This window comes from Dama dama, chromosome 11 (genome assembly GCF_033118175.1).
Source record: "Dama dama isolate Ldn47 chromosome 11, ASM3311817v1, whole genome shotgun sequence".
NCBI lineage: Eukaryota > Metazoa > Chordata > Mammalia > Artiodactyla > Cervidae > Dama > Dama dama.
The window spans coordinates 36,807,375-36,819,563 of NC_083691.1; the positions used below are offsets into that span (position 1 = coordinate 36,807,375).

The 12,189-nt window shown below is 45.9% G+C and overlaps 1 protein-coding gene across 2 annotated transcripts in view; it reads right to left on the bottom strand.

The window, feature by feature from the left end:
* Positions 1 to 3,012: 3,012 nt before the first annotated feature.
* CAPN14 (calpain 14) overlaps positions 3,013 to 12,189 on the bottom strand; it is a 36,799-nt gene continuing 27,622 nt past the window's right edge. For both annotated transcript variants that reach the window (XM_061156240.1, XM_061156241.1), the window contains 7 exons: positions 12,052 to 12,109; positions 9,362 to 9,426; positions 7,769 to 7,837; positions 6,499 to 6,577; positions 5,577 to 5,693; positions 5,187 to 5,242; positions 3,013 to 3,315 (listed from right to left, as the gene is read on the bottom strand). In XM_061156240.1, the coding sequence (XP_061012223.1) occupies positions 3,289 to 3,315; positions 5,187 to 5,242; positions 5,577 to 5,693; positions 6,499 to 6,577; positions 7,769 to 7,837; positions 9,362 to 9,426; positions 12,052 to 12,109 (471 nt within the window). In that variant the 3' untranslated portion in view covers positions 3,013 to 3,288. The remainder of the gene's footprint in view (positions 3,316 to 5,186; positions 5,243 to 5,576; positions 5,694 to 6,498; positions 6,578 to 7,768; positions 7,838 to 9,361; positions 9,427 to 12,051; positions 12,110 to 12,189) is intronic.

Consider the following 12,189-nt stretch of genomic DNA (forward strand, 5'->3'; position numbering starts at 1 on the left):
TGGGCTGGACCTCCTGGCAGCACACTTCAGGGAAGGAGTAACACATTCAGAAGACCCGGGTTCAATCTCTGGGTTGAGAAGTTCCCCTGGAAAAGGGAATGGCAATCCACTCCAGTATTCTTGCCTGGAGAATTCCATGAATAGAGGAGCCTGGCAGGCTACAAACAGTCCAGGGATCACAAAGTGTCGGACACGACTGAGTGACTAACAGTCAAAATCATAATCACAGTCAACACATTCAGAGAGGAGATGTAGAGGAAGAAGAAAGTAAAAATGGAGTGTGAAACTTTGGGTGTTTCAGGAGAGTGGTTGTTATAAGTGAGTATGTCTCAAAAACATAAGACATGTTTTTTATGTTATATATATATTTTATGTTTTTTATATTTAATAAATATATTATTAATTTTAAAAAATAAATAATAGTTGTAAAAAAAATCTGCACTGTCTAAGAGAAAAAGAGGAGCTTCATTTACTGAGTGCCTATAGCATACATGCATTATTTAGTCTTCATAATCACCCAGTAATGTCAACATTTTGGGTTCCATTTTACAAATGGGTAACCTGAGGTCCAAGGTCATACAGCTAGACTCTCCCTGCCCGACCCCTTCCCACTTTCATTGCTGTTGGACTTTGTATCCCTTCAATCTTCAGAACCCTGGGAGAGAGGGTAACTCACGTACTATGGCCAGCAACGTGACCCCAAAGGGCCATCTTACCAGAACTCCCCAAGAGCTGGATACACAGCTTGCTCATCCACAAGCCAAACAGAGCTGGCCTCCTCTTACCTACCTAGGGCCCACGGAACTCATTTTTGCCTTTTTCCCCTAAATATAAAAACTTATATTTCATTGGGAAAACATCAGCTTGGAAATCCTAGAGGCTAAAATCATTTCTCTAATCCAGAGTAACAACAGTAGGAAAGTAGTGCTCTGTACAGTTGGCAACTGACTGCCCTGCCCTGGGCCTTAACTGGAATCTGGAAGGTTCTCTGTGGTGACTGAATTTTTTTTTAATTTTTTATTAGAGATTAATTGCTTTATAATATTATGCTGATTTCTGCCATGCGTCAACAAGAATCAGCCACAGTATACATATATCTCCTCCCTCTTGGACCTCCCTCCCATCTCCCACCCATCCCATCCCTCTAGGTTGTCACAGAGCATTGGGTTGAGCTCCCAGTCAGCGCCTGAACTTTTATACAAACCATGAGAGAAAGGAGAAAAGAAAAACCAGAATAAAGAAATAAACAGGGCAGGTACTTTAGTCCCTTTTCTTTTATCAGCAGAATCCTTTTTTTTCCTCCTGAGATATGAAAGCTTAGGACAGGCTCCCTTGGCATGCTCTGCCTACTTGGGCTGGTCTTCTGGACAACCCAACCCTTTGGACGCCTGCCCTCACCTAACACCTGAGGGCTGGCTCCTTGCTCCTTCGTTGCTGGACTTCTGGATTGCACACTTTGCACCTGTCATGACAAGCTTGGGCTTTTGACTTCTGGAAGTCACTGACGTCCAGCACTCAGGCCTTCAACGTGACTTCATCCTGACCTTCAACAGTCTATCCTGCTCTAGAGCTTTACTTGCTCCCATGCCCTGGGTGACAGCAGATGGGAAGGGGTTACATGGGTAGGGACGTGGCTTTGCCCCTCATTTCCAGTACTCAGCTTTGGGGGGCATAGAGGGACTCATCGGGGGTGGAGGTCAGCAGGGCCCAGGGCATCTATGAGTCACCACACCACACAGTGATACATAACTTCAGGGGAGTGGAGGTTATACATGAGTGACAGGAGGCCATCTCAGATCATCACCAAGAAGCTGGAAGAGGGACTGTATCAGAATTCATTTCAGTGTTGATTCCATCTGCACCAGCAAAACCATCACTCTGCAATCCACATGTCATGAAAGGAATAATGGTACCATCTTCCCCCAAAAATCTGCAAAATTGCCTTCATGGTGCAAAGCAATAACAATTTAATTAAACCAAATATTTACAATGGCAGAATCTAAAGATAGAAATATTGATAAATAAATAGACATAAAACTCTTTAAAAGAATATAAATACAGGATTACTATTTATAAAATCAGTAATACCTCATGTAGTAGTATACATGGCGCTTTATGACAAACTGTGATATTTTTCATCATTTGGAATAAATAAAGGTTTTCCTAAATAAAATGCTTTTCTACCCCCTGAGCCATGCTTTGAAAGTGCTCCCTCCTTCTCCTGTACTGCCCATCTACCAGGCCGTCAAATTTCCTTTAGTTCTGCCAAAAGACACCCTTTGATCCCTCCTTTTCAGCCTCCTCCTGTAGTCTGCTATGGGCCTGGAAACCAGGCAGTCACGTTGGTTAGAACAGTTTGTAAGTGAATAATAAATAGAATTTTAACGAATGGCTCTAGGTTGCTAACTTATAAATAGAATGTATGGCCTTGGAAAATAGCCAATGCTCTGGTTTTCCATCTGGGTTCTGGGTTGGTAGGGATCCCATGAAAATGAGGTGTGAACGTAGTTTAAAAAAAAAAAAAACACAGATATACCGACTGTTTACTGACTAACTCTATGATGTAGCATGGATTTGCTGTTTTTCTTTGAAGTAGACCTGATAACCCCTAGGTCAGGTAAGCAGACTGACACCCATCATATGCAGGAAGCCCTTTAAGAAGCTGGGTGTTCCAAATCTACCCGTACATACCAAATCCAACTATCTGGAGATACTGTTAGCAGAAGATCACTCAGTGACCTCAAAGGCCAGAGCCAGCCCATCCCCGCCCCCAAACCTTGCCAGTTCTATTATTTTCTGTACTCTTGAAAGTGCAATATAGGTCTACTCCACCCCCAGACAGTTAGAACTTAGCCTACGCTGCTACCAGTTTATAGATGCCAATTTACATATGTCTATAAACATATCATTCCCTCTTCAGATCTTGAAACCTAGATAGACTCTTACCCCAAATATGATGACACAGCATGTCTAAGGTCATTTAAGTTGGACACCCATAGAGGCAGTATCATACAAAGGTAAGCACACCAACCCAGAGTCAATCAAGCCATGTCTCTGCTTATGGTTGTGGTCACTGGGGAGAAGAGCTGCTCTTGACAACCCCAAGGCAATCTTTACTTCCTCACTTCTCTTTTTGTATGCTGCCCATCCTCCCAGATGAGAACGTGATGACTGGAGACACGGTCCTGAAGAATTGTAGGCGGGTTGAATGTGGGTTGGTCTCAGCTAAAGGCCACTCTTGGTCCATATGCAGAGTCCTCAGTGAGGATCAGTGAGCTTCCAGCCTTCTCAGCAGTACAGAGCCATCATTAGCCACTGGAATAACGGGGAAGCAAGTTACAGTCCATTCAGACCCATCTCTGACATTCTGTTAAGGATGCTTCATCGCTCAGTCACCTGGTGACTGGACTTGAGGCCTCCTCCCCCTCACTCCTGGGAAGCCATGGAGACAGGACATTAATGGATGGCTTAGCCAGAGGGACCACACCATCTGGTGGTAAGTATAAATCAACCTGAAATATAATCAACCTTGACTTCTCCTGGTGCCTGTGAATGATGATAGCCAGAGATGCAGGTTGATTCTATATTCAATTCACAATGCAATTTTCCCCCATGAATTCAATTTGGCATGCTCTTGATAGCAGTGCGCAGGTGTGTGGACCAACTGGGCAGCAGAGATCCATTAGAGCATATTCTACATGTTTACATTTATGAACCCATTTGTCTGACAGCTTTATGTGCGTGTGATGAATGGTCACTCTAACTCACACAGTGGGGATCTCTGGGAGGCCACACCCCGGGCCAATTACATAAAAAGGGTGATGCTGATGCTGGTGATGATGAAGGTGATAATGGTGACATTACCAAAGGGATCAGAGAAAACCCCAGAGTGAAATCCCAACAAGTTGGCTGCTACTCCCTTCAGACCACTTTGAATGACCTTGAGATCTCCTTAGGGAACCAGAAATGGTCAGGGCTGCAGACACTCTTAGAGACCACCTCACTCAGCCAGCTCATCTCACATATTGGGAAGCTGAGGCCCAGAGTTGTAACATGATTTGCCCACAGATGGTTACAAGGGGTACTGTGGCTTGTAACTGTCTATTCTGTTATTGATAGCACATTGTTTTTTAGAAGCCTCCTCAAGCAGTGGGCTATCCTGTGTCGATTGCCACACTGACGTTGTCCTGCTCTCTCAGTGCTGAGTCTGCTATGGAAGGACTGCTTGAGATCAGGAGGTGGTCTTGGGGACCTTTGCTTGGGGATGGGCTCAGGAGTTCTAAAACCATTGCCTCTCTAGCTGCATCCCACCTTCATACTCAAACATGGGAGTGATTGAGGGTAGACACACGCTGTGGGTCCCTATATCTTAGAAAGTGAAAGTCAATCATGTTCAGCTCTTTGCGACCCCATGGACTATACAGCCCATGGAATTCTCCAGGCCAGAACACTAGAGCGGGTAGCCTTTCCCTTCTCCAGGGGATCTTCCCAACCCAGGGATCCAACCCAGGTCTCCCACCTTGCAGGCAGATTCTTCACCAGCTGAACCACAAGGGAAGCCCACCAGGGAACCTTCTATATCTTAGAAGGTTATTCCATAAAATGGACATCTTGGATCAAGAGAGAAACCCCAGCTTTTATCAATCCCTTTCTAAGCAGCTCAAACAGAGAATGTGTTTTATTTTTTTGACCACCCTGCATGTGGTATCTTAGTTCTCTGACCAGGGATCGAACCTGCACCCCCTGTAGTAGAAGCACAGAGTCTTATCCACTGGCTTTCTAGGGAAGTCCCAGAGAATGTTTGAGACGGAAAGGGCAAATGATTCAACTCCAGACACCAACGTCTATGCAGCAAACACCATCTAACACCACATCTGGCCCATAGAAGGTGCTCAGTAAATCCATACAACCTGAGTCATCAGGGAAGATAATCAGTGTCAGACACAGTGTTGTTTTCCCCTCAGCATATCACTTCAATCATTCAACAAACACTTGTACCTTCCCGTGTGCCTGGCACACAGCGGGTGCCCCATCAGAACAATGCCTGAATGAATGAATGCAGTGCTGCCTCCTGAACTCAGCAGAACAAAGGGTCCCCAGCACCCTTCTCCTTCACAAGACCCTGGACCCACACTGACCACCACTCTTTAAAATGACGAGACTCAATCCCGTGGAGAAGGTCTTACCTCTGGCTTCTGGAGGTATATCCCTTTGCCATCTTGGGTCAAGTTTTGGAAGACATCTGTGAAAATGCAGCAGAAAGGAACACAGTTAGTGTGTGTGTGTTGGAAACATAAGGGACCATGCATCCCCTCACCCGGGAACTCAATTTTGGCCTTAGTGCAACCACACGCGCCACACTTGTTCTAAGCAAGCCACCCCACACCTCTGCCCTGGAACAGGCAAGGCATCCATGAGTTTGGGGAGATGCAGCCAGGTTTCACAGAAACAGAGCCAGCATCCCCAGAGTTCCCTGCACAGGCAGCCGTCCTCTTTTTGCTTGAGCTGGGGACAGGTGGGCAATCCACGGGGAGAGCAGAGGAAGCCCGGGTCCACCCTCCTTCCTACCAGCTCACCCTCCATGTTCTCCACACGCAGCATCAAGTGGACAAAGTTGACGAAGTCCATCTGGAGGTCGGGGCGGCCGTAGCGGATAAGCATCAGTTGGCAGACATCATCACTGAGCACGATTCCTGTAGGGAACATAGGCTCCAGCTGTGGGTGCTGGGACCACACACCCAGCTCCCCTCCCACCTGACGCCCCTAAATTGTCCCTCCATCTCCAGGACCTGATTCCTAATAGCCCGGGGTCTTCTTTGACAGGGTTCATTGTGAATTAATTACTTATCTTACTAATCTTATTTTCTCTCCATTCTCTGTCCCTGTCCCCTAGGCAACCAGGAGGATCTCTTGATCACGCGGGTTACTGGCCTTCCAGGCAGGAGACAGTCTGCTTAGTGGTCAAGAGAATCTGTTTTGGAGTCTGGGAGTCCTGGAGGTAAGCCCCAGGTGACTTAACTTATCTGAGCTGCTATTTCTTCCTCTGCAAAGTGGGGATTATGTCTAGGTGCTGGCAAAGACTAAAGTGTGGGTGTGCCAGACCTCAGCAAATGTTAGCTGTGAGCATACTGGTAATAACCCATGTTTTAGTTAATCACAGATACTTATCTTTGGGCTTCTGAACTCAGGGAGTAACCCTGATCTTTAGAATGACTGCAGGCTTCCCTAGTGGTTCAGTCAGTAAAGAATCTGTCTGCAATGCAGGTAGACCCAGGTTTGATTCTTGGGTCAGGAAGATCCTCTGGGGAAGGAAACGGCAACCTACTCCAGTATGCTTGTCTGGAAAATCCCATGGACAGAGGAGCCTGGCAGGCTGCAGTCCACGGGGTCACAAGAGTCAGACACAACTTTGTGACTGAACCACCACTAGGACGTCACGCACCCCTGCCCCACCCCTGTCCCACCCCCAGCCTCACTCCCCGCCTGCTGTGTGCCTACCTGCCTCCCTCATGGCAGCCCTCAGTTGGGCCCAATTCAGGGATCCTGACCGGTTAGTGTCTTGCTTGTGGAAAACCTCCTGGGAAGAACACAAAGCAAAAGCTGAGGAAGCCAGCCATCTCCAAGCACCCGCTGAGAACCCCTTGCCCCCCAGCATCAAGCCTGCAGGACTGCTAGTAAGCATGAGGCTCCATCTTCACTAGCTGCCCAGACAAGAACAGGCTGGGGTCTCCTGGCCGGGATCCCACCCCCTGTCCCAGTTGTCCTTTAGGCTGTAAGAGGGGGCAGTCTTTCTGTCATGAAGGATGGAGAGACAGGATACAAATAAACATGCTTAATCTAAGCAAATTATCCAAATTTTGAAGGGCTTCCAACCTGATGACTCAGGAGACAGGAGGAGAGTTGTGAGCACTGACTGGAAAAGTAGGTGGGAGCCAATTTATGAAGGACTCTAAAGGCCATGCTAAGGGGTGTGAACTTGATCTGAAGGCCACAGAGAGTCTCTTGCTTTTAGTTAGGTAAGGAAGGAGGCAACGTGATCAGATGTCACTTTCAAAATTCAGAAGATGATTGCAGCAGGCTCTCTGGGTTTGGGAGGGAAAGGAAGAAACACTCAAAGGACACTTGGGAAGACTGGGTGAGTGGTTGGGTGGTGTCAGGCGAGTGTATTCTCGGTTCTGTCTCGTCTCAACAAAAATTTGAAGTGACGGACATTAGAGCCCTCGGCATATCATAGCTCTCAGACAGACCGTGCTATATAGCTCTCAGGTCTTGGACAGACCGTGTTATAGCTCTCAGGTCTCGAACAGACCCTGTTATAGCTCTCAGACAGATCAGTGTTACAGCTCCGTGTTACAGCTCAATTTTATTTAGAAAATAGCAAGAAAATACACCCTCGAGGTGTGAGGGCATGCCGACCCAAAGATGCAAAGAGAAGAGAGGGGGAGACCCAGCCCTTTGGCTCCTCTTTTTATATGTTTTTTCCTCCCCCCACCCCCCACCCCGGGCCTGCCCTATGTAAATTGGGCTAGCCAGGAGTGCTGTTTGTTCTACCTGAGGTCCTCACTCCGGTCCTTGGACCTTTCTTTGTTCTATTTTTGCGGACTTTTCCCTTCCTTGTCTTTTAGCCATCACCATTCTGGACTCTTGTTTCCTATTCTAACTACCTAACAGTAGAAAGGGCTGAAAGGGAGAGGAGTCTTTTATAAGTTCTGCAGAATTGCCATTTATGCACCATCCTGCGGGAGGCAGGCTAAACACTTGTTCTCACCTGATAGAACATCAGCTGCTTCCACAGGTCCCTGAATTCCTGGATACTCACAGTGCCGGATGCGTTAAGCTGATAGCAGGGTTAAGGTCAAAGCCCCCACGGAAGTTTCATGCCCACTTCTGGAGGCAGTGATGGGCCCTCCACAGAGCCGCGGGCAATTTGGGACACCACAGTCAATGTCGGACAACCCTAGCTGGCCTCCCCTGGCTGGTCTGTCCAGCCCAGGGCTCCCTGGCCCCTGCTAGGAAAGGACAGAAAGAGTTGGAACTCGGCAATGCTGGGAGGAGAGGTGGGGATGATGGTGGTGACAACAGCTTCCATTTAGTGAAACAGGGTGTTCTGATGAGGCCGATTTGATACAGTTTAAATAAAACATGTAAATATTTTATCACTGTTGTTAAAACTAACTTATGGATGGATTCAGGCACAAGGGTAGATGAGGAGGCCTTTTATATCTAGACATTTTGTGACAAGTTAACAGCTGAATGGTTGGCTCTGCAGACCATGTCCAAGTCCCCCCACATCAGAGAGACTGGGTTAAAAATCCCACCACACGCCTGCTCTATTGGAGCCCTGACTAGTGCTAGGTGGGCCTAGCGCTGAGCTACACACTTGACCTATGAAACTTCATTTTCACCTAGCAGTTGGGGTAAGTACTAACTGCCCCCTGCTATGGATGATGAAATGAGAGCTCAGCGAGTATGATCTGGTCCAAGTCCATACATCTGGTGACAAGGCTGGGACCTGTCCCAAAGCCTGCACACCTGACCACCATCCCCCATCACCCCCGGCCTCTGCAAAGTTGCTAACAAGATTCTTTGTATTTGCAACCCTCTTCACACTATCCATTCTACATGCCTCTCTGTAGTGTGGGTAATTAAACTCCAGTTAACTTGTCCACTTAGAAAAGCAGAAGGTTTGCTAGAAAGATCACAGGGTTGAGAATAAGGAAAACTGAGTTCTCGGCAGGTCACTGAACTCCAAGCTCTGGTTTCCCAATCTATAAATGGGGGCAGCTGCTGCCCCATCAGCAAAAGGAAAACTCAGAACCCTGAGGCTCCTTTAAAAGCTTCTTGTCATCCAGAGAAGTGTTACTATCCACCACCCTGCAGCTGCTTCATCCTCACTCTTAGGAAATAAACTTATTGTTATTAATAACAATGCATGCGTGCTAAGTCATTTCAGTCATGTCCGACTCTGTGAGACGCTATGGCCTATAGCCTGCCAGGCTCCTCTGTCCATGGGATTCTCCAGGAAAGAATCCTAGATTGCATTGCCGTGCCCTCTCCCAGGGATCTTCCTGACCCAGGGATCGAACCTGGGTGTCATGCATTACAGGCAGATTCTTTATGTCTGAGCCACTAGGATATTGATCACTTATTCAATGACTCAGTGACAGTTCTGTCCTTAGCACTTTATCTTATTTGCATACCAATCCTACAGAATAGGCTTTAACACCACCCCCAGGCTACACATGAGGACTTTGTCACTCATCAGAGCCCTAGTTTAGTGGGTATCAACCCCAGGCAGTCTGGCTCCAGGGCAAAGCTCTCCAACAGCAGAATGCATCTACCCACAAACCTGGAAGGATACATCCAGCAGAGCCAGGATACCCTGACAGGCCTCAAGGCTGAAGAAAGGCTGTTTGCTTCCTAGACCTGTGAAGGAACAGAAAGAGTCTACATGGGAGTGGCCCTGGGACTGCATGGCCCTTTTTCCAAACAGGAAGAGGCAGTGCTGTCTAGACCCTCCATGGGTTCCAAGGAGCATCATTTATGTTGGGGGTGGGGAGAATAAGAGCAGTGGAGACAGAGAGAGAAGGCTTGGCGGGTGGGGGTGCAGGGGGTGATTCCTACCCCCAAGGAAAGCAGTAAAACCCTGCAGAGAACATTCTGGCTTACACAGTGGGACAGATGAACATGGCCCTTTGTACCTGGTGGAGTGGCAGAGGGGTGACATTTTGTAACTGGGGGAGTGGCAGAGGCAGGTAGCCAGCTAGTCACAGACTACCCAGCCTGAAAGAGCAACTTGCTCAAGCTCCCACCCAAACTGGGAGACAGCCTCAGACATCTTGACAGTGCTCCTATCAGCGATGGGACCTCTCTTTTTCACTTGAACCCATAGCTCCAAGTCGGGAGAAATTTCTCATTTAACTCCAAAGGAACCTTTTTTCTCATTCATTCACTAGTCCTAGTTCTACCTCCAGAAAAGCATAAATAACTATCTGTCCTCTCCTCGACATCTCCCCTCCATTCTAAATATCTAAACATTTCTCCAACGCTTCCCCAGATGACATGGTTTCTAAACCCTCACCTCCCTCTTCCATGAGCTATGCTTTGCCAGCTTCTTCCTAAAATGTGATACCAAGACTGGAACACATTCCTGCAGCTGCAATTGGATTAAGCAGAGTACAGTGGGCCTATCACTTCCAAAATTTTCAGTCTGCATTTCCCAAATTAGGTTCCAAGGAAAATGTTTTGCAGAGAAAGGGTTTTGAGTTCAAATACATTTGAAATATTTTGTATCTACAAGCCTTTTCTCCATTATCATGTACCTTAGCACGTGACTGGTATAGAGGAGTCAACACTGAAATTTTGTTTAATGCAGAATTACCTAAGCTCAATTGACCATAGAACGTAACCCCTTATATTTCATGGAACACTCACGAAAGCCTAATTTCCTAAGCACAGTTGACCATAGAACCTAACCCTTTTTATTTCATGGAACACTCACTAAAACCTTTTGGTTTCTAACATTTCTTGGAACATGATTTCAAAAACACACATCTAAAGCTTCCATTAAATACCGCCTGAATTTGGATTAGCTTATTTAGCAGCAACTTAAAACTATTAGCACATGTTAAGCCCAAGGTCAACTAAATTAACCAGATATCTCTCAAATAAACTGCCACAAAGATGAGGTCTCTTCTGTTATGAACTTGTGCAACCAATTTTTTAAAAATTACAAAATGGCAGTTTTTAATTATCACCCTGACTGCATTTCATCTTTTTGGCTTGGGCACAGCTTGTGGTGAACATTCTGAATTTCAATTCTGTTGTCTATTAATGATTCCTCCCAGCTCTGGGCCATCTGCAGATCTGATAAGCCTTCTTGTCCTGTCTTCTTCCAAGCCATTGATAAAAGCTGAGGATGTGTAGGGGGACCAAGGGCAGAATACAGTGCTTCATCTAAGTATCTAAACATGTAGACTCTGATCCATAACATAGAATTATCCCTCTGGTTTCATATTTATATAACTCTTGGGATTGATGCTAAAACTTTGAATCATATTGCTACTTTCCAACCCCCACTTCATCACTTGTTATGGGAGACTTTACCAACTATTTTGCCAAAATCTATAGTAGCTCTTTGATCTGTCCACCAGAAACGCTGTCATAGGAATAAATGAAAGCAATGTGTCCATCCATTCTTTTAAAAATTTAAACATGCAGAAGCCATCTCTTTTAGATAATTTCCATATAATTTTTTTTTTTTTTTTTGATGAGGAGTAGGGAGGGGGTGCATCTCATATTCTATCATTTCTAGAGCCTCGCCTTCTGGCTCTTTTATGATATTTGAGTGTGGTTTTGAGAAACCATCTGGAAATTATACAATTTCGGAGTTTGTTTGGGTTTGAAGTCTTGGCTTCATATAAAAGAGAAGCAATCAAATACCCTTCAACTGTTTGGTTTACTTTTTTCATTTTAAGGTTCATTCTCTTGCCTGGAGAAATTATGTTCTTCTCATTCAAAATCTACATATAAAATACTTTTAGATGGGCTTTAAGCTTTCCTGATGATTTATGCCAGGCTTCACACAAAGGCATCCACATGGAAGTTCTCCTGTGTGATGTGCTCCCTTCTATCAGATTTTTGTAGGTTAATCAATTTAAATATGAGCTCATCAGAGATCTCCCTGGTAAGCTACCAATACTTATTTATTTGCTGAGTTGAAGAAATGAGTGCTATTCTTCCACATGGACTTTCTAAGCCAAGAAAGGAATACTCAGCTATTCTTCTCAAACTAGCAAACTAGCAGAAATCTTTATTTTCTCTACCATGTATCTCTACACACCCAACTAAGAAAAAAAAAAAAAGAACTATTTTCCCAAGCTGCATAAATTCCTCTACCTCTGTCTGAACACACGACCCACCCTGGTGTAGGACACAGCTGCTGGGGAGACCAGTGGGCATTCACATGGCCCACCAGGAGAAAGAGAAGCAGACCCAGAGTTCAGAAAAGTTGTGTCCCCTGAGTCCAACAGGAATGACTGAAATACTCACCTGACCAGGGCATATGGTTCAGGATATTCTGCAGTTGGATCGCATTTATTTCTGGATACTGAAGTGGAAGCAGAGGGTCGGGAGAAAATCATCATTCCTGAAGGCTCATTAGATGAACCCACAGATAAACAAGGCTGG